At 32.2% G+C, this 20,817-nt stretch overlaps 10 protein-coding genes across 10 annotated transcripts; 6 read left to right on the top strand and 4 right to left on the bottom strand.

Moving 5' to 3' along the window:
- Nucleotides 1-224: 224 nt before the first annotated feature.
- Nucleotides 225-1,292, top strand: PPL_06520 (uncharacterized protein; the record flags this gene model as incomplete). The annotated part of the gene is made up of 1 exon (XM_020577374.1): nucleotides 225-1,292. One exon carries the CDS (start codon nucleotides 225-227, stop codon nucleotides 1,290-1,292), a length of 1,068 nt encoding a protein of 355 aa, XP_020432701.1.
- Nucleotides 1,293-1,553: 261 nt separating this feature from the next.
- On the top strand, nucleotides 1,554-1,733 carry PPL_06521 (uncharacterized protein; the record flags this gene model as incomplete). The annotated part of the gene is made up of 1 exon (XM_020577375.1): nucleotides 1,554-1,733. The coding sequence occupies one exon, from the start codon at nucleotides 1,554-1,556 to the stop codon at nucleotides 1,731-1,733; it is 180 nt and encodes a 59-aa protein (XP_020432702.1).
- Nucleotides 1,734-1,943: 210 nt separating this feature from the next.
- Nucleotides 1,944-4,487, bottom strand: PPL_06522 (uncharacterized protein; the record flags this gene model as incomplete). Its single annotated transcript, XM_020577376.1, has 4 exons — nucleotides 1,944-1,992; nucleotides 2,457-3,116; nucleotides 3,339-3,376; nucleotides 4,416-4,487. 4 exons carry the CDS (start codon nucleotides 4,485-4,487, stop codon nucleotides 1,944-1,946), a joined length of 819 nt encoding a protein of 272 aa, XP_020432703.1.
- Nucleotides 4,488-5,283: 796 nt separating this feature from the next.
- On the top strand, nucleotides 5,284-6,348 carry PPL_06523 (uncharacterized protein; the record flags this gene model as incomplete). The annotated part of the gene is made up of 1 exon (XM_020577377.1): nucleotides 5,284-6,348. One exon carries the CDS (start codon nucleotides 5,284-5,286, stop codon nucleotides 6,346-6,348), a length of 1,065 nt encoding a protein of 354 aa, XP_020432704.1.
- A 401-nt stretch (nucleotides 6,349-6,749) lies between these two features.
- PPL_06524 (uncharacterized protein) lies at nucleotides 6,750-7,215 on the top strand (the record flags this gene model as incomplete). The annotated part of the gene is made up of 2 exons (XM_020577378.1): nucleotides 6,750-6,912; nucleotides 6,947-7,215. 2 exons carry the CDS (start codon nucleotides 6,750-6,752, stop codon nucleotides 7,213-7,215), a joined length of 432 nt encoding a protein of 143 aa, XP_020432705.1.
- A 109-nt stretch (nucleotides 7,216-7,324) lies between these two features.
- Nucleotides 7,325-8,794, bottom strand: PPL_06525 (uncharacterized protein; the record flags this gene model as incomplete). The annotated part of the gene is made up of 1 exon (XM_020577379.1): nucleotides 7,325-8,794. The coding sequence occupies one exon, from the start codon at nucleotides 8,792-8,794 to the stop codon at nucleotides 7,325-7,327; it is 1,470 nt and encodes a 489-aa protein (XP_020432706.1).
- A 165-nt stretch (nucleotides 8,795-8,959) lies between these two features.
- PPL_06526 (uncharacterized protein) lies at nucleotides 8,960-12,236 on the top strand (the record flags this gene model as incomplete). The annotated part of the gene is made up of 7 exons (XM_020577380.1): nucleotides 8,960-9,275; nucleotides 9,350-9,866; nucleotides 9,919-10,302; nucleotides 10,884-11,420; nucleotides 11,480-11,935; nucleotides 11,988-12,148; nucleotides 12,223-12,236. The coding sequence occupies 7 exons, from the start codon at nucleotides 8,960-8,962 to the stop codon at nucleotides 12,234-12,236; spliced, it is 2,385 nt and encodes a 794-aa protein (XP_020432707.1).
- A 131-nt stretch (nucleotides 12,237-12,367) lies between these two features.
- On the bottom strand, nucleotides 12,368-13,002 carry PPL_06527 (uncharacterized protein; the record flags this gene model as incomplete). The annotated part of the gene is made up of 2 exons (XM_020577381.1): nucleotides 12,368-12,376; nucleotides 12,601-13,002. 2 exons carry the CDS (start codon nucleotides 13,000-13,002, stop codon nucleotides 12,368-12,370), a joined length of 411 nt encoding a protein of 136 aa, XP_020432708.1.
- A 1,006-nt stretch (nucleotides 13,003-14,008) lies between these two features.
- On the top strand, nucleotides 14,009-18,145 carry smc4 (chromosome segregation protein SMC; the record flags this gene model as incomplete). The annotated part of the gene is made up of 3 exons (XM_020577382.1): nucleotides 14,009-14,479; nucleotides 14,573-17,214; nucleotides 17,284-18,145. The coding sequence occupies 3 exons, from the start codon at nucleotides 14,009-14,011 to the stop codon at nucleotides 18,143-18,145; spliced, it is 3,975 nt and encodes a 1,324-aa protein (XP_020432709.1).
- A 750-nt stretch (nucleotides 18,146-18,895) lies between these two features.
- PPL_06529 (FNIP repeat-containing protein) lies at nucleotides 18,896-20,602 on the bottom strand (the record flags this gene model as incomplete). Its single annotated transcript, XM_020577383.1, has 3 exons — nucleotides 18,896-20,199; nucleotides 20,271-20,481; nucleotides 20,561-20,602. 3 exons carry the CDS (start codon nucleotides 20,600-20,602, stop codon nucleotides 18,896-18,898), a joined length of 1,557 nt encoding a protein of 518 aa, XP_020432710.1.
- Nucleotides 20,603-20,817: the final 215 nt, after the last annotated feature.

Below are 20,817 nucleotides of genomic sequence, written 5' to 3' on the forward strand. Positions count from 1 at the left end.
TAAGTTATTTTTATATTTATTTAAAAGTTGATGAGTCACCAAACTAATATCTTTTAATAATTAAAAATTTAAGTTATTTTTATATTTATTTAAAAGTTGATGAGTCACCAAACTAAAATTGATTTTCTTAGTTTAGAAGCTTTGAAAAGTTTGTTTATTTAATCATCAATTTTTATTTTCAAAAATTTGTAATGATAATATTGTTTTTGCAAATACACAGTAAAATGAAAATTTTAATTCATCATTTAATATTTATATCTTTTATACTCTCAGTAATATCTGCATCAACACAATCGGATAAAAACATTTTAGTGTTGGTTGGAGAGACAGGTTCAACAAAATCATCAACAGGAAACTTTTTAATTTCTGATGATCGGTTCAAAGTCGGATTCTTTATTAAATCTCAAACCAAAACCACTCAATTAGAATGCCCTTCGTCTCCATCAATTCCTTGCATTCTAGACACACCAGGTTTAATAGATACTGATGGTTTTACTGACAATGAAATCCTGGAACTTATTAAATCAAAGTTATTGGTCGAGGCTCCAAACAAAAGAGTTAAAATTGCATTTGTATTAAACGGACAATCCATTAGATTAAGAATATCGACACTTCTTTCATCAATAATGTCTATATTTGGACCTAAAGTAATGGACTCTATGATTTTCTTGGTCAACTCTTGTGATAGTTTGGAGAAAAATGGCATTTCCAAAGAAAATTTCACCGATTATATCGTTAGTAATATTGGACATTTATATCAAAACCAAAAAACTCTAGTTGATAGAATCGTATATTACGATAGTCATAATAGTTTGGAAAAATATTTGCAATCGATTTTACAATCATTAGAATCAGTATCTCCTATCTCAATCGATGGTCTGAACGAATTAGAAATCGAAGCTCAGTCATGCCTCTTAAAAGAAATTGATAATCCATCAAACTGGAAAGTGTGGACCGAAAATCATCCACTTATTGTTTCTAAGACTGTCGACAAAACCGTTACTATCAAAGTACCTTATACACAAGAATGTAACTGTCGTAAAATTTGTAGAAAAAAAATATTTGGAAAGTGCATAAGAAGAAAAAAAATTTGTGATTCTTGTGTATATCATAGAGATGAAACCAAAACTGCTCAGGATATTGTCTACGAGACACATAACAACTATATTGAAAAGAAAGAGAGATTAAATACAGATGAATATCTCTTACAGAGATGTAAATCAGATATTTCCAATCGTATTGAATCAATCGTTTTGGAAGCTGTATCAATAAGAAATAATATCAACAGTTAATTGATAAAAGAAAAAAAAATAAAAAAATTTTTAAAAGATTTAATATCTATATCTTTTATTTTTGAAATTGAAACTAAAGAAAAAATCAAATAAATCAATATAACTTTCATAAATATTTTTGATATTTTTTTTATGTTTGATTTTTTAATACAAAATGTTGTCCGTCTAAGGACAATAGAGTAGCCGCTAACCGAGGTCAGATATTTTATTGGTCTTGTTGGTTAATACCGACATTTAATTAAGAATGTGTCATCTATTGAAATGCCTTTATTAAATCTAATTAAAAGTAATGGTAGTACTTTTGAATGGTTCAATTCCAATTTAAAAGAAGTTGAAGACGACAATGGAAATATATTTAATCAAATTTGGGTAATTGTCGATCGTTTCTCTAAATATGCATTGATTCCGACTCATAATACCTATAAATCCGGATTTGTATAATCTATTTATGTCAAATTATGTTAAATATATTGGGTACCGCGTGAAATTACTAGTGATAGAGATAGTAAACTTACATCAAAGGTTTGGCATACTTCGCCGATAAGATGAAGGTGAAGTTAAAATGCTGACCATCAACAAGCAAACGGTCAAACTGAGATTGTTATTAGAGCTATTAAAAATACTTAAGAAAGTTATTGTTAGAAGATATGATTAACGATCTAGATAAGAATTGGTACGAACATTTAAGTACAATTCAATTCTCTTTAAATAATATGAAATCTCATTCTACGGATTACACTTTTCTTCTTTATATTGGAAACAAAACAAAACTGGCTCCCAAACACTTTCGCCTGCGCATTAATTTTTTTCATTTTTTTTAAAATTAGTGGGGTTATTGTGATCAGAGTTATTTTTTTTTATTTTATTCGATTTATGGTTACAAGCAAGAGCCAGTTTTGTTGCTCACGAAATTTTTACAATGATCAATATCACATTTTTCAACTTTCATTTTAGCCAAAATAGCTGTTTTTCACTTTTTTTTTTGTTGATCATTTCTTTTTATTACTACTATTAGAATATTCAATGAATTAATAGTTAATAAATTTATTTAAATAAGAAAAGTCAATAAACAATAATTTTATATTAGATAATTAATTATATAGATTTTATTATTGGGTAAATATCTTGTAAAAAATATTCATGAATATTGTGAATGGTTCTAACTCATTTCTCTTTCTTTCTTTACTGATTTGTATACCTGTGGAATTAAGAATATTATTTAAATCATAATTATTTGTACCTTCACATGCTACTTCTATCGCAGTCACCTTTCTTTTTCTTGTATTAGATTGTTCAGTACCTTCTATTATTTCACCTTTATAGTATTTTTTTGTTGTTTTATCAAACACCAAAACATCCAATCTATCTTTTATGTTATTGACTGTGAATTCTTTATCCTCATCTATTGTTACTAAGTTGTGACCTATTAATGTTTCTAAACCTTCATTTCCTTGCTTAAACTTAATAGTATAACACCATTCGTTGTTTTCGTTGCTGTATTTAATGCTTTTGACAGTAGCAGGCCTCCATGTCCCAAAGTCTCTTCCATTGACCGCTTTTCCATAAACACTCTCACCTACAGAGAAGGCAGGAATAGGCAAAAGATTTTCGTTAATTAATGGTTGGTTCGCGAAAGTTGAAACTCTAGTTGTAGCAGTAGTAGCAGTAGTAGTAGCAGTAGTAGTAGCAGCAGCAGTTGTAGTAACAGAGGCAGTGGTAGTAGCAGCAGTGGTCGTAGTAGTGGTAGCAACCGCATTGGTAATGCTTGGATCATTCATTAGGTTTGGTACACCAGTTGAATTGTACCAATAACAACTTGATTCACTTTAGATAACATGCACCCATCAAGAGATATCTTAAGTGAAATGTTTTGTGGCACTTGGCTGCCTACCGGAAACTCTCTGTTAAACGCCAACTTTAGTAGATCTTTAAGACTGATGTACGAACGCTTTCCCTCTTCTACTGAAGATTCTCCAATGTTTCTGTATTATCAAGGTAATGAACATACAAAAGAGAATATTTGTTATTTAAATAATATTAACTTACCCTGTTGCACTTTCTTTACTTTTGCTAATGAATAATTCCTCGATAGTTTAAAGGTTTGGCGCAGATGAGACCACCAGCCATCTGGAATCAGTAACTCATCTTTCAATTGTTCCAGCTTTGCAATTGGAATATCATCTCTTGCGTTTCGCATTTCCTCTAACTCAATACATGGTAAGCATCCAGATGAAATACCACAATTAGAATGGTATTTTTTTCTTTTCTCATGTTTTGACAAATTTGATTCACTATATTTCTTTCCACTGGTACAGCTGCGATGTCTACAAACTGATACTTTGGTTGTTGCCGTGTTGGAACAGTAATCATAAGATTGTTGGCAGGGTTGCTTGTGATCTTTCTTATAATGTCTTGATCTACTGGAAGAGTGGTTATATTGGAGTCCACAATTAGCATGCACACACACTACTACACCTATCAATAATAAACATTTTTATATATCTATAATATAATTTATAGAGAATCATTTTCTATTTATTATTTATAAATATTATTAAAATATATTAAAAAAATAGCTAAAAAAGCTAAAAGTACGAATTTCACTGTGGAGAGAGGTCACTATACGCTCTCTTTTATTTGATTAGCTTTTATTTTTATTTTTTTATTTTTTTGGTGGGTTTAATGTGTGATTGTTATTTAATTTGAAATTTTTTTTATTTTTCGGGGATGCTAAAAGTCTTTTAGGACGAGTTAATCAGAGTGAATATCGAACATCTACGGTTCCTTAAAGTCATGTTATGACTAAGCTCTAATCAATTGTCTACACCTCAAGTTACACCGAATCCAATCCCAGCTAGAGTCTGCTTTACTAAAGTAAACTACCAAACCTTTTCTTTAGAAGGAAGATTGTTGTCCGTCTAAGGACAATAGAGTAGCCGCCAAGGCAATGCTAGTACTTATCAACAATATTAATATACACCAGCCAACATATGACAACAGTAATAGTAACAGTCAATTATAATTAATTAAATTAATCAAATCAACTAAATAAGTACTAGTTTAAAACTACAGATACAAATAATAATTAAATTAAATCTGTTGTTTCTAAATTAAGTTATTCACTACTAAGCCGTCAAGCTTCTCAATAACCAATACATTGAGTTTAACGCGACTTAAATGAAGGGATTCATTCATATTATTCAATTTATTCAATTTATTAAAAAAATCAATAGATAAGAAAAGATATTAAATAAAAATTGAAAGATAGATTATTTAAAATATTTTTATATGATTATTAATTATCAATCTCATAAGAAAATGACAGATCCAACCGATCAACCAACTGAAACAACCACAACAACTAATGAATCAACGACATCTACTAATCCAACCACCATCACGAATGAACTGTCAATGAGTGATCTCGACGACTGCAATAATAATAATCAAAATAAACCAACTACTACTCTATTCCCCGAGGTCACTCCTATTAATTCTCACCAAGATCCGCTAGGCTAGACTGGAAGAGATCAGTTGGAAAACATATTGCTTCAAATTTTGAAGTGATGGAACCAATCTATTGATTTGATCGGTGGATGTCAAAGTCAACTAGAAATTTAGGTTTTTTTTTCAAAAACCATTAATTTTTTGAACCAAAAAACAGCCCCAAAAATTGTGTGGGTAACCATAACCCTACCCCTACTTCTAACATTTGAAAATTACAAAAAAACACGCAATAATTAAAATGATTAAATAATTTATTTTATTTTTGTTTATAAAAGAATTATCTACTTAAACTTCTAAAAATCAAAATAGCTTTAATTTTTAATTGTTAATTTAAGTTATTTTATATTTATTTAAAAGTTGATGAGTCACCAAACTAAAATTGATTTTCTTAGTTTTGAAGCTTTGAAAATTTGTTTATTTAATCATCAATTTTTATTTTCAAAAATTTGTAATGATAATATTGTTTTTGCAAATACACAGTAAAATGAAAATTTTAATTCATCATTTAATATTTATATCTTTTATACTCTCAGTAATATCTGCATCAACACAATCGGATAAAAACATTTTAGTGTTGGTTGGAGAGACAGGTTCAACAAAATCATCAACAGGAAACTTTTTAATTTCTGATGATCGGTTCAAAGTCGGATATTTTATTAAATTTCAAACCAAAACCACTCAATTAGAATGCCCTTCGTCTCAATCAATTCCTTGCATTCTAGACACACCAGGTTTATTAGATACTGATGGTTTTACTGACAATGAAATCCTGGAACTTATTAAATCAAAGTTATTGGTCGAGGCTCCAAACAACAGAGTTAAAATTGCATTAGTATTAAACGGACAATACATTCGATTAAGAATATCGACACTTCTTTCATCAATAATGTCTATATTTGGACCTAAAGTATTGGACTCTATGATTTTCTTGGTCAACTCTTGTGATAGTTTGGAGAAAAATGGTATTTCCAAAGAAAATTTCACCGATTGTATCGTTAGTAATATTGGACATTTATATCAAAACCAAAAAACTCTAGTTGATAGAATCGTATATTACGATAGTCATAATAGTTTGGAAAAATATTTGCAATCGATTTTACAATCATTAGAATCAGTATCTCCTATCTCAATCGATGGTCTGAACGAATTAGAAATCGAAGCTCAGTCATGCCTCTTAAAAGAAATTGATAATCCATCAAACTGGAAAGTGTGGACCGAAAATCATCCACTTATTGTTTCTAAGACTGTCGACAAAACCGTTACTATCAAAGTACCTTATACACAAGAATGTAACTGTCGTAAAATTTGTAGAAAAAAAATATTTGGAAAGTGCATAAGAAGAAAAATTTGTGAAACTTGTGTATATCTTAGAGATGAAACCAAAACTGTTGAGGATATTGTCTACGAGACACATAACAACTATATTGAAAAGAAAGAGAGATTAAATACAGATGAATATCTCTTACAGAGATGTAAATCAGATATTTCCAATCGTATTGAATCAATCGTTTTGGAAGCTGTATTAAATAGAAATTTTATTAAAAGTTAATTGATAAAAGAAAAAAAATAAAAAAATTTTTAAAAGGTTTAATATCTATTTCTTATTTTTGTAATTGAAACTAAAGAAAAAAAAATTAAATAAATCATTAATGATTATCAATACATCTTGCTTAAATATTTTTGATATTTTTATTAAGTTTTAATTTCATAAAAATTTAATAATAGAATAATCTGATTGATCTGAATCCCTTCTTTTACGTCGCGTTAAACTCAATGTATTGGTTATTGAGAAGCTTGACGACGGAGTAGTAAATAACTTAATTTAGAAAACAACAGATTTAATTTAATTATTATTTGGATCTGCACCAACATCATGGTTACCACAAATCAAAACACTTCCAAATGTCAAGACATTATCAATCAGTTAGGCTTCAGAAGCTATTAAAATGGATGAGTTTAAGATTGGAAATATTCGCAGAGATCGAATTGGTCAATGTTATGCCACCAACAATTAGATATCTCGATTTGGAGAATTGTAGTTATGATTTCAATAGTGTATTCAAAGATAGATTGATATCAATTGGATTACCTCATGTTAAATCCAAACCAAGTAGTATCTCTTGATGGCATGAAGATCAAAGAATTAGAACTCTATGTGACAGCATACAGGGCTGATATGAACAAATATGTGGATATTCCATTTGGTATTGAAACACTCTTAGTTCAACATGTATGGAGATTTAGAAAAGAGATACCTAGTTCAGTGAAAAAGTTAGTTCTTTACAAAGACATATTTGGTATCGATGATCTTCAGAAAAGATATGACATGACAGGTTCAGGTTCCATTCAAGAATTGGTCATAATCTGTGATGAATCATTATATTCTGATATATTATTAAATATTACCAAAATTTAAAAAATCAATTAAAATACGAATGCATTAATTATCAAATAAATAACTTAGGTTTTCATTGTCAATTTATAGAATATTACAAATAGTTTATTTTAAAATGTTAACACAGCAATTATGACATTAGTGACAAATTTTGTTGATATAATTGCTTGAATGTTATTCGACGTTGTTTATAGTATTCGTGTGTTTGTTGATTTGGTGTGTGACGTTGTACAAGTGGTAGTTCTGGAAGAAATTGTTGTATTGGTTTATCTTTATTTAAGGCAATCATCGCCAATCTAGCAGCACCAATTGCTGGGCCAACTTCTCCACCCGAGTATAGGAGTGTATAGCCGGTGATATCAGCCAGCATCTGTCTCCAATAAGAACTATGTGCGCCACCACCAACCAAAGTAATACTGGTTGGCGTAAATCCAGTTTCATGCAAAACCTCCATACCATCTAGCAAAGAAAAACCAACTCCTTCCAGGACACTCTTGCACAGATCAGCACGCTGATGTTCAAGTGTCAACCCAAAGAATACACCTTTGGCATTTGGATTGTTATGAGGTGTTCTTTCTCCTGACAAATAAGGTAGAAACCAAATTGGTGAAGAAGTTGAAGAAGATGTTGTATGTGATTCTACTTCATTCATTAATTGTTCAACGCTATTTAAGCCTGTAAGTTTGGCTACCCAATTGAGGCAGACGCCACCACTCAGCATGACAGACATTAGATGCCAGGTATTTGGTAATGCATGACAAAAACTGTGTACTGCTGAAGTTGGATTGCTCAGATATCCATTGTCACTGACTGCAAAGTATACACCGGAAGTGCCAATCGATAGCATTGCCTGACCCGGCTGGCAAACTCCAACGCCGATGGCACCTGTCGAGCAATCGCCACCGCCAGCTATCACTGGAATTGCGCTCTTTTTCATTCCCCAGCGCTCACGTACATCCGGTAGCAACTCACCTGTGATTTCAGTGCCTTCATACAAAGCCGGCATATGACTACGATCTAGACCGGTTGCCGCAAGCAATTCATCGCTCCAATCACGCTTACCGACATCGAGCCACATCGTACCGGCGGAATCCGACATATCACTGGCAAATACACCGGCCATCTTCCATCTTAGATAATCCTTTGGCAGCAACACTTTGTCGATCTGTTTGAATATTTCCGGTTCGTTTTGCGCTACCCATTTCAACTTTGGTGCTGTAAAGCCCGTCATCATTAGATTACCGGTTATCCTACGTGAATCCTTGACCAACGATTCCAATTCTTCACATTGTTGAGCGCAACGACCATCGTTCCAGAGAATAGCAGGTCGCAATACATTTTGATTCTTGTCGAGCAGTGTTGCACCATGCATTTGACCACTGAGACCAATGGCAACAACTTGATCCAACTGGTGTTTGTGATTGAGTTGTTGTACTGCACGATCGGTAGCCTGCCACCATTCGGCAGGATCTTGTTCAGACCATAATGGATATGGTCGTGAGAGTGTAAGAGGTTCACTATGACTTGCAACTAATGAACCACTTTCACTCATCAACACCACTTTTACTGCCGATGTACCTAAATCAATACCAACATACATATTTTTTATCTAATAACACTCTATTCTAATATTTATTAATCAAAAATATTAATAAATAAATTGTAAATCAAATTTAGTGCACTATTTTTTTTTACAAAATTTATCACAAATCCAATGATTTTTTTTGATCAGTTTTTCTTTTAAAATTTTATCTTATTTATTGAAATGTTTAATAATAATAATAATCAAACAAATAGATTAGTAAATTTATCACATTTGTTATTATCAAAGATAATTAAATATTTAGATGATAATATAGATAGAATAGTGTTTACATTAGTTTGTAAAAGATGGTACGATGAAAGAGCTAGATATCTATCTTTTAATACTCATCATATCAACATCATTAATGATAACAATAATAATTATATACATTTATATAAATCGATAATCATTGATCAAATCAATAGAAAAACTAAATGTAAAGCTGTTGCTGGGAATCAAATCTATCAGTATTATTATGATTATCTTATATCAAAAGGTCAGTAAAATATTAAGATAAAAACAGATAAAACTATTTCAATTATACTAACAAAATAATAATATATTATTTAGATGAACATGGTGATATCGATAGATTAAAAATATTAAACATTGATAAAATATCGATTGGTTTGAAAAATAGCCAAGAAAACAAAGAGAATACGAAGAATATCTTTCAATTGATATCTCATTTAAATATATCAAAGTTAAAGAATGTTCAAACATTTTCAGGATTACCAATGAATATTACATCGATGTCATTCTACAATTCGTTTATGGATGAGTTAGTACCTGGATGTCTTCCACCAAATTTGAAAACACTCAAGCTTAGTAAAAATTTTAATCAACCAATCAAATCAGGAGTTCTTCCAAACACATTGGTTAAATTGAATTTCAATGAGTCATTCAATCAACCAATCGAACCAGGAGTATTACCATCATCTTTGAAAGTTCTCAAATTCAAAAAATCCAATTTCAAACAAGTCATTAAAATTGGAACATTTCCACCGAATCTTGAAGAACTGGAATTCTCTGGAAACTGTACTACCATGGAAGATGGAGCTTTACCTCAGACACTTAGAATACTTGAGTATGCACCAACATCATGGTTACCACAAATCAAAACACTTCCAAATCTAAAGAACATTATCAATCAGTTTTTCAACACAAGATACTCAAATGGATTTGAATTATCTTCCAGTTTCACTCACAAGATTGGAAATATTCGCAGAGATCGAATTGGTCAATGTAATGCCACCAACAATTAGACATCTTGATTTGGAGAATTGCGATTATGATTTCAATAGTGTATTCAAAGATAGATCGATTTATCAATTGGATTATCTCATGTTAAATCCAAAACTGGCAGCATCTCTTGATGGCATGAAGATCAAACAATTAGAACTAAACATGACAGCCTTGAAATCTGATATGAACAGACATGTGGATATTCCATTTGGTGTTGAAACCCTTTCAATTCAATTCGCATCGACATTTCAAAAAGAGATACCAAGTTCAGTGAAAAAGTTAGTTTTTTCTAAAGATGTTTATTGTATCGATGATCTTCAGAAAAGATATGACATGACAGGTTCAGCTTCAATCCAAGAATTGGTCATAATCTGTGATGAATTATCATTTGATGGAGACTCTCTTTATATTCCACCAATTATCTTTCCACCAAAGACATTAATTGAACTCCCCGAAATTCGAAACGAAAAGATCTGGATTCGAATGATTGACAATCAATATTACCTGGTATTCAGTCAAACACCAATCATGACAGCAATCGTACATAAATCACAACTTCACAAATACATTATATACATTATTAATGAATATCAAAAACTGAAAGATCTCTTTATATGACATTCATTGATGATTGCTGTTCCTCGGAGACTACATTCATGTCTAATACGAATTTTGAAAAAAAATTAATTTGAAAAAATAAATATTTTGCACATATTGGTTTTTTGTTTCGAAAACAAAAAATTCGTTATTTTACAATATTTTGGTTTTCATGTGGTTTTTTTGCTGTTTAAATCAATTTTTAAAATAGCTATCAGAAATAAGTGTAATTTATTACAAATTATTGCAAATTATTACTTAGAATGAGTACCACTAAAGAATGTCCATTTTGTAATGAAAACATCACTTTAAGAGTCTATGACAGACATGTAATACCTTGTTATTGCAAGTATTGTGATTCTAATAGTCTAATTAGAGATTGTACCTGTAAGAGCTGTAATGGATCACGTCCACATCCAACTTCAGCTCCTCTTTATCATTATACTATTTCTTCATCAAATATTACATCATCAGCAACACCACAATCACCATCATCTACATCACAATCACCAGTACCACCACTAGTACCAGTACTACTACCACCAACCTCAAGTCGCACCCGTAATGATAACTTAAAGATCATTGGCAAATCATGTTGTGTGTGTTCAGAGAAACCATCTGCAGGTTCTTCTGTATTGCCTTTCATATGCATAGGTACCTTCCATAGCATATATATATGCAAGAAAGGTCACTTGAATACTGACGGTAGTGCAAGTGAAGTATACAAGTTTCTTGATAATTTGCATCAAGAAATTATTAATGGATTGCATACGTTAACTTTTCGAATTATAAATACAGAGTAAGGCAACTATTAAGTAAATTTATTGACCATAATACTAATAATACTATTGTATAAAGAAGTCAAGAACCTGGTAATGAGATGAATTGTCATGGTATTTCAAGATTAATTGATAAGACCAATTATGTGGGATGTGCAACTCCGATAGATGGAGATCCAAGTAAAAGAATATATATAAAAGAAAAGGTTGATGGTCATTTGAAAAAGTTACACTTCTGTAATATAGATCATTGCCTTAGATATATTATATTACATTATGTCACCGGAAAGAAGTCAGCCAAAGGAACAAATACACAGTCTAGATCGCGTTCATTGACACCTGATGGAGAAGATGAAGAAGAAGATGGTGAAGATGAAGATGAAGAAGAAGAAGAAGAAGATGGTGAAGATGAAGAAACTCAGAGCACACCCTCCTGCTCCATCTGCCGCCACCAAGAAAAATGCTGCTTCAAAGCAGTTGCTAAACCAGCTGCTAAACAAGCTAAGAAAAGTGCTTCTAAAAGAAAACAAAGTGGGTAATGTATAAATAAACTTAAGTCCAACAGGACGACATTTCTCTTCACACAGAACCAAAATTGAAAATGTTATTGGAGATTTGAAAAATAGGTTTGATTGTCTCAGAGATCACCAGAGGATATCAAATAAAGATGGTGAAGGTTTAGATGATCATCAACAACGATGGGTTATATGTGCAGGTATAAGAAATAAACAGCATATATTTGAATTTGGTGTTTTTCGGTTGAGACATGAAAGTTTTTATAAATTCCGGAATATAATTGAACAATATTATTTAATAAAAAAGAAACTGTTGTTTAAGCCAACTAAGTTGGTTATAGTTAATGGAAACAATATAATTATTGGTTAATTATTATTGATTGATGTGTTGTTATCATTATTGTCAATGAGGTCAAGCTTTAATAACATATATAATAATCATTCCCAAAAACTCAGAAACGCTATTAAAAAGTAAACTAAGGATGTTTAAATAATAAACTAAACCATTTTATTTGATACTTTCAATCTATAGAGATATATATATATTTATAATTATAATTAAAAAGTATTTAATTACAAGATGGACAACACTAAAAGTGAAAATAAAATAACAAGAGAATGGGAAACAAAAATTAGTAACCAATTAAATTTTAGATAATTTGATATGACTATAGTAAGTACTTACTCTTCCATTGACTTGATCCTCTGGAATATAAAATTTTCCTTTGGATGAACACTCGTTTTGGTCGACTGGTGGGCATCTTGCGGAATCACATTGACAGTAGTCACAACATTGTCTTTTGGCAAAATCGGCATAGATATACTTTCCACCGGTTTTTTCACATGTAGCTTGCTCTACGGATAGACAAGAGGTATATTGACAAATATTTACTTTGATACATCTATCACAACAGTTATTAACACCGTCTGCCTTTTGTAATTCTCCACCACTTCTTAAACATTGAAATGTTCGAGTTGTTGCATCTACATCTGGACATTTTACATTTTTGCAATCAATGGCCATCGATGTCTTTACAGTGATCACTGCAACCATTAAAATAGCAAATAATAATTTATAATTATCCATATTTATATATTATATTTTAACTTGTTTATTTATTTAAATATATTTTAAATAACTAACTAATGTAGAATGATTACTAACAATACATTTCAATAGGTTTAAATAATTGTGTTTACATTTTATTATTATTATAATTTTATGTAATTTAATTAAAACAAAATAAAATAGAGACATTTCATTTTTAAAAGTCTGTATAATGGAGTGGTGGTGTTGACTTTTGATACAGATTCAGATCAAAACAAGAAGATCATATGATGGGGGTTGTATAAAAAAACAATAACAAGACACACATACACACATATTTTTATAAGTTTTATTACTATTTAAAAATAAAATATATGATGGTGTGATTCTACTGTTATCATTGTTGTTTGTTTAAATTTGAATAGTAGATAAATTGATTTAATTGTTGTTGTTGTTGTTGTTGTTATTATTGCGAAGGCTATTTATGCCACAATACAAGATTACATAATTTATAATAAAATAATAATATAGAATAAATTTGTATACTCTTATACTATCTGAACTGAATCTTGATTTTATTTTGACCATAGAGTAAATTGAACATCATTATGATATCTGTTAAGGAGTGGTTGACCCCAAATTTTTTCCATCTGTCATTGAATTCTTTACAAAACTTTTTTTTTTTCTTTTACTATCTCAATCTCTTTTATTTTATGAAATGTTAGATAAATCGATTACATAACTAATCTGAATAAAGAGATATTTATTTTTTTTTACTTTTAAAAAAAAACATGTTAAATTTATTAATAATGGAATGGAATAATCATATAATCACCACTTTTATTTTTTTAAAAAATTCTAAGTAAAAAAAAGTTTCCCTCCAAAATTTAAAAAAATTTTAATATGAAATTAGATCTTTTTTTTTTTTTTTTTTTAACACAACTATCTTTTGTTTGTTTATATGTATAATATTATATTTGATATTATAAATAATCAAATAAATAGTTTAGTTATATTATTCTTAAATTAAATATATAACAAAAAAATGGATGAAGATACCTTTATAGAATCATCACAAAATGGTAGTAGTTCAAATAGTAATAAATCAAAAAAAGTAACAACAACATCTACTTCTTCATCATCAAATAATAATAGTCAAAAGAATCAAAATCAAATATTACAAGATAAACTATCACAAAAGAATGATGGAATCGGTGTTACTGATATGGGCGGTAAAAAGACAAGAAGACTGATGATCAAAATGATGGAGCTAGAGAATTTCAAGTCGTATGCAGGCAAGCAGGTAATCGGTCCATTTCACAAGTGTTTCACATCGGTCATCGGTCCAAACGGTAGTGGTAAATCCAACGTAATCGATGCCATGCTCTTTGTATTCGGTCGTCGTGCCAAACAGATTCGTCTCAACAAAGTATCGGAACTCGTTCACAACTCTAGTCAACACCGTAACGTTCAATCTGCACGTGTATCCGTCTATTTCCATGATATCATTGATCATGTAAGTTGTTATTGATCAAATCAAATCAAATCAAATCAAATCAAATCAAATCAAAACAAACTAACTAATAACTTAATATTTATATATATACAGGAAGATACAGATGATTATGAAGTTGTGGATGGTACGGAATTGGTTGTTACAAGAACAGCCAACAAGAAGAATGAATCACATTATTATATTAATGGCGAGAAGAGTAGCTTTACTGCGGTGACAGAGTTGTTAAAGGGTCGTGGAATCGACTTGGACAATAATCGTTTTCTCATTCTTCAGGGTGAGGTCGAGCAGATCGCGCTGATGAAACCAAAGGCGCAGAATCCATCGGAAGAAGGTTTGTTGGAGTATTTGGAGGATATCATTGGAAGCAATCGATTCGTGACGCAGATAGAAGACTCTTATAAGGCGGTGGAGAGAATCAATGAAGATCGTACCTCTATAATGAATCGTGTTAAGCTCATTGAGAAGGAGCGTGAATCACTCGAGGAATCAAAGAATGAAGCAGAGGGACTGTTGCGATTCGAACTGGACAAGATAGAGATCAAGTCGGCACAGATACAGATTCGTAGATATCAGGCGGAGCAATCGAATCAGTCGCATCTTGACGCGCGTGAACAACTCGAGAAGAAACTGGCCAAGGAGAAAGCTGCGAGCGTGGAGACGCGTGAAAAGTTGAAAGAGTTTGAAAAGACGTTGAAGGCGGAGCTAAAGATCAAGGAGACGCTGAATGCCGCGTTGGAGCGCTGCAAAGACGAGCATCAGGCGCTCCAGAAGCGAATCATCAAGAACAAAGAGGAGATGAAACATTTGAAAACGATGACCAAGAAGAATGAGACCGTGCTGCAAGACGAAGAGACACGTGGCGCTGAGCTGTCTGCCAATATCAAAAAGCTGAAGGACGACATTATTAAGAATGAGAAGGAGTCGGCGTTGTTGCCAAAGAAGTTGGTCGAGGCGGAGAAGGAACTCGAGGAGATGTTAGAGTCGCTCAAAGGCGAGACTGGTGAGCTGCAGGCAGAGATGGAAGAACAGCAGAAACAACTGATGCCATGGTCCAAAAAGTATTTGGAAATCAAGTCGAAAGTCGATATCCAACAATCGGAGATCGATGTTCTTTCAAAGGATTTCAATGTTTCACAGCAGCGTCTCGACGAAGCGAACCAGGCGTTGGATCAGACCAAGGTGACAGTTGACCAGCGTACCAAAGAGATTGCCGCCGCCAAGAAAGAGTTGGAGACAATCAAGTCCGGTATAAAGTCGATCGAATCCGAGTTGAAACAAGTCAAACAACAAGAGGAGCAAGTCTATTCGCAGTTGCAACAGAAGCGTATCAGCACCGAGGAGATCCGTTCACAGCTTACAGAGAGCAACTCGAGAAATACCGTGCTCGATAGGTTGATGCGTCTGAAAGAGACTGGACAGATTCCAGGAATACACGGACGTCTTGGTGACTTGGGTGCCATCGATAAGAAATATGACGTTGCCATCTCCACTGCCTGTCCATCGCTAGAGAATATTGTTGTCGATACCACCGCCACTGCTGAGCAATGTGTGGAAGTACTCAGACGTGAAAGTCTTGGACGTGCTACTTTTATTATCATCGATAAGATTAGCTATCTTGATAAACAGACCGAGAAGATCGACACTCCCGACAATACACCACGTCTTTTCGACTTGATAAAAATGAAGGATAACATGTACGCCACCGCTTTCTACTATGCTCTTAGAGATACCTTGGTTGCAGATGACCTTGACAAAGCAACAAAGGTAGCGTATGGATCGTCGAAACGATATCGTGTCGTCACTCTAGATGGATCGCTCATTGATACAAGCGGTGCTATGTCTGGTGGTGGCAGTAGGGTGATGCGTGGTGCAATGGGATCGAAGCTACAAGCCAATCCAATCGAGGAGAAGAAGAAACTTGGTAAGCTAGACGAGGAAATCAAGCAGTTGTCTGCAGAGATGCAGTCTATTCGTAGTAACAAGACAGAGCTAGAGTCGCAACTAGCCACCGCCATGAAGCGAAAGAGTGAGTTGGAGTTGGAGCTGCCAAAGATGGAAATGGATATTAAAGCTGCACACAAGAAATCCGAAGAGTTGTCGAAAGCAATTCCTGAATTGCAAAAGCAAGTTAAAGCGGCATCGGCACGTCAGTCACAAGTCGAGCAACTGAAGCAAGCGTTGGCAGGCGACCTCGATGAATTCCACAAGCTGAAAGGTAAAGTCGAGAAACTGGAAAAGGTGATTCAAGACGTTCAGAACAAGATTATCAATATCGGAGGTAGCAAGCTGAAGAAGCGTAGAGAGAAGGTCGAGCAGTTGCAACAACAGATCGACGAGTGTCAACGTACCATCACCAAGTCACACGTACAGATCAAGAGCAGTGAGAAATCCATTGAAAAGTCAAAGCGTATCGTCGAAGAGAATCAACGTGAGCTTGCAGAGAACCAAGAACAAATCGAAAAGCTCAAGCTCGATCAAGAGACAATCAAAGTGGAAGGTGAAGAGCTGAATGTACGATTCCAAAAGGCAGATGAAGATCTCAACCAGAAGGATACCGAGCTGGTCGACGTCAAGAAGGAACAAGACAAACTGAAAAAGATCGAACAAAAAGCAACCTTGGTGGAGTTGGACATTCAGAATTCCATTGACGACGTAACCAGAATCATCAAAGAGAATCAAGATAAAGCTGCATCACTTATGAAGAGATTCGATGATCTAAACAAATCAAAACAATCGTAAGTTAATCAAATCATTCAATTCAGTTGTCAGTCAAACTTAATAATATTAACTTGTTTATCTTTTAGATATAAAATATTAGATTCAGATCCAGATGAACCATTAAAGGTTTTCTCAACTGAGGAGTTGGTTGAAATGTCAGAGTCATACGATGATTTGACAAAGAAGTATGAGTCGATCGACCTTCAATTGAAAAACTCTGCTGGCAAGTTGAATATCGGTGCAATCAAGGAGTATAGAGCCAAGGATGAAGACTACAAGAGACGTCAGAAGGAGTTGGACGATATCACCGAGCAGAGAGACAACCATCGTCGTACCTACGACAACCTCAGAAAGAATCGTTTGGATGAATTTATGAATGGTTTCCAGATTATCACAAACAAACTGAAGGAGATGTACCAGATGATTACGTTTGGTGGTGACGCCGAGTTGGAGTTGGCCGACCAATCCGATCCGTTCTCCGAGGGTATCATATTCAGTGTGCGTCCGCCAAAGAAGAGTTGGAAGAACATCTCCAATCTGTCGGGTGGTGAGAAAACACTGAGTTCTCTATCGTTGGTGTTCGCACTGCATCACTACAAACCGACACCTCTCTACGTCATGGATGAGATCGATGCTGCCCTCGACTATCGTAATGTATCGATCGTTGCACACTACATCCAGAAGCGAACCAAGAATGCACAGTTTGTTATCATCTCACTGAGAAACTATATGTTTGAGCTGGCCGATCGTCTGGTCGGTATCTTCAAGGTCAACCATTGCACCGGAAGCATCACCATCAATCCAAAATCCTATGCTACGCAAACCACAGAAGAAACACAGAAAGTCAAGGATTTCGTTGAGGAAAGAAGAATAGCAGAAGCCAAAAGAGCAATGGAGGAAGATGAGGAGCTAGACGATGATGATGATGAGTTTGAAGATGAAGAATAAAACACTTAAATCTCAACAACAACAACAACATTCAATTGTAAATAGACACTAAACAAACAACTCGAATACACTTTAAAATAATATATCAATAAACTACTCAATCTATTGATTTATATTCAGATAGATGGTATTTATTTCAACAAAATAAATTATTTTTTTAAGATTTCTTAAATTTTTGTTTATTACTATCCGATCACAATTCTTTCATAATATGATGAATAATTCTGATCAGAATTTAATTGGTGGTGTCACAATAACAAATTAGATAATAATATAGTATAAAATAATGATAGTAATCAAACATATAGGTAATTTGTGTTGGTTAATCTATCACATCATTTAGCAAAGATAATCATCTTTTAGTGTAATAAAAGATCAACATAAAAACAATATGTTAATGAAATCTTATAAATCAATATACCTCGATTCGATTAATAACAAGTTAATTTACAATGAAAACCAAATTTGTTAATCACCAATAGATTTCTGAGATTGGGCAACTTGTTGTCCGTCTAAGGACAATAGAGTAGCGCCAAGGTAATCCTAGTACCATGAAATTATTATTTGGATCTTTTAAGATATTATTTATTTGACTTGATTAATTTAATTAATTAATTGACGATTAAAAATATCGCTATTAGATGATTCAGTTTATATCATTTATAAATGGGAATAAATAAAGGAATAAATTTAGTTTATGTATATGATAAACAATTCTTTACGTATTTTATTGATTTTTATCTTTGATTCTCAAAAACCTTTATATGATTGATATTTCAATTTTTGATATTTATCAATAATGTATATAATGTATTGGTAAAGTTGTGATACATGGACAATGGAAGTGATGATAGGTGATTGACTGAATACAAGGTAGTGTTGATTGTCAATCATTCGAATCCAGATCTTTTCGTTTAGAATATCGGGGAGTTCGATTAATGTCTTTGGTGGAAAGATAATTGGTGGAATATAAACTGAAATTCTATGAGAAAATGATATTTCATCACAGATAATGATCAATTCTTGAATTGAAGCTGAACCTGTCATGTCATATCTTTTCTGAAGATCATCAATACAATGGATCTCTTTGGAAAAAACCAACTTTTTCACTGAACTTGGTATCTCTTTTTGAAATTTCGATGCATATTGAATTGAAAGTGTTTCAACACCAAATGGAATATCCACTTCTTTACCCACAAAAGACATATATGTCCTCATATTTAGTTCTAATTCTTTGATCTTCATGCCATCAAGAGATACTACTTGTTTTGGATTTAACCTGAGAAAATCCAATTGATAAATCGATCTATCTTTGAATACACCATTGAAATCATAATCGCAGTGCTCCAAATTCAGATATCTAATTGTTGGTGGCATTACATTGATCAATTTGATATTTGAGAATATTTCCAATCTTGTGAGTGAAACTGGTAGACAATTCAAATCCATATGAAAAGCCTCTGAAGCATAACTGATTGTTAATATCTTGAGATTTGGAAGTGTTTTGATTTGTGGTAACCATGATGTTGGTGCATATGCAAGTATTCTAAGTGTCTGAGGTAAAGCTCCATCTTCCAGAGCTGAACATTTTCCAGAGAATTCCAGTACCTCGAGATTCGGTGGAAATGTTCCAACTTTAATATCTTGTTGGAAATTGGATTCTTTGAATTTGAGAACTTTCAAAGATGATGGTAATACACCTTGTTCGATTGTTTGATTGAATGACTCGTTGAAAATCAATTTAATCAATGTGTTTGGAAGAACTCCTGATTTGATTCGTTGATCAAAATATCGACCAAACTTTAGTGTTTTCAAATTTGGTGGAAGACATCCAGATACTAACCTTTCGTCAAACGAATAATCGAATGACATCGATGTAATATTCATTGGCAATCCTGAACATGAATGAACACACTTTAACTTTGATATATTTAAATGAGATATCAATCGATATACTTTCTTGATATTCTCTTTGCTATCTTCATGATCTTCCCAAACCAATTTTAATTTATCAATGTTTAATGTTTTTAATCTATCGATATCATCAAGTTCATCTAAATAAAATAATATTTATTAGTATCATTGAAATATAAATATTTTTTATTTATCTTTATATTTGATTTACCTTTTGATATAAGATAATCATAATAATACTGATAAAAATCATCACCAACTATAGCTTTACATTTAGTTTTTCTATTGATTTGATCAATGATTATCGATTTATATGAATTTAAATGTATATATTTATTATCCCCTGTTATCATTAATGATGTTGATATGACGAGTATTAAAAGATAGATAACTTTGTCTTTCATTGTACCATCTTTTACAAACTAATGTAAACACTATTCTATCTATATTATCATCTATATAATTAATAATCTTTGATAACAAAATATGTGATAAATTAACTATTCTATATGCTTGATTATCATTATTATTATTACCAAACATTTTACTGCAAATCGCTTCAAAACAAAACTTGAATGTAACCCTAAATTAAATAAAATAATAAAAAAAAACACTTCCGTCATATTAACCTCTATTAAATTTTTAATTTTACATTTGCTAAATTTTTCTAAATAATAACATAATTTTTAAATAATGTTAAACCAGATATACCATTTCATTGATACATTCTATTTTAATATAACTTTGTTTATTTTTAT

This window comes from Heterostelium album, assembly GCF_000004825.1.
Source record: "Heterostelium album PN500 unplaced genomic scaffold PPL_contig16, whole genome shotgun sequence".
NCBI classification, from domain to species: Eukaryota; Evosea; class Eumycetozoa; order Acytosteliales; family Acytosteliaceae; genus Heterostelium; species Heterostelium album.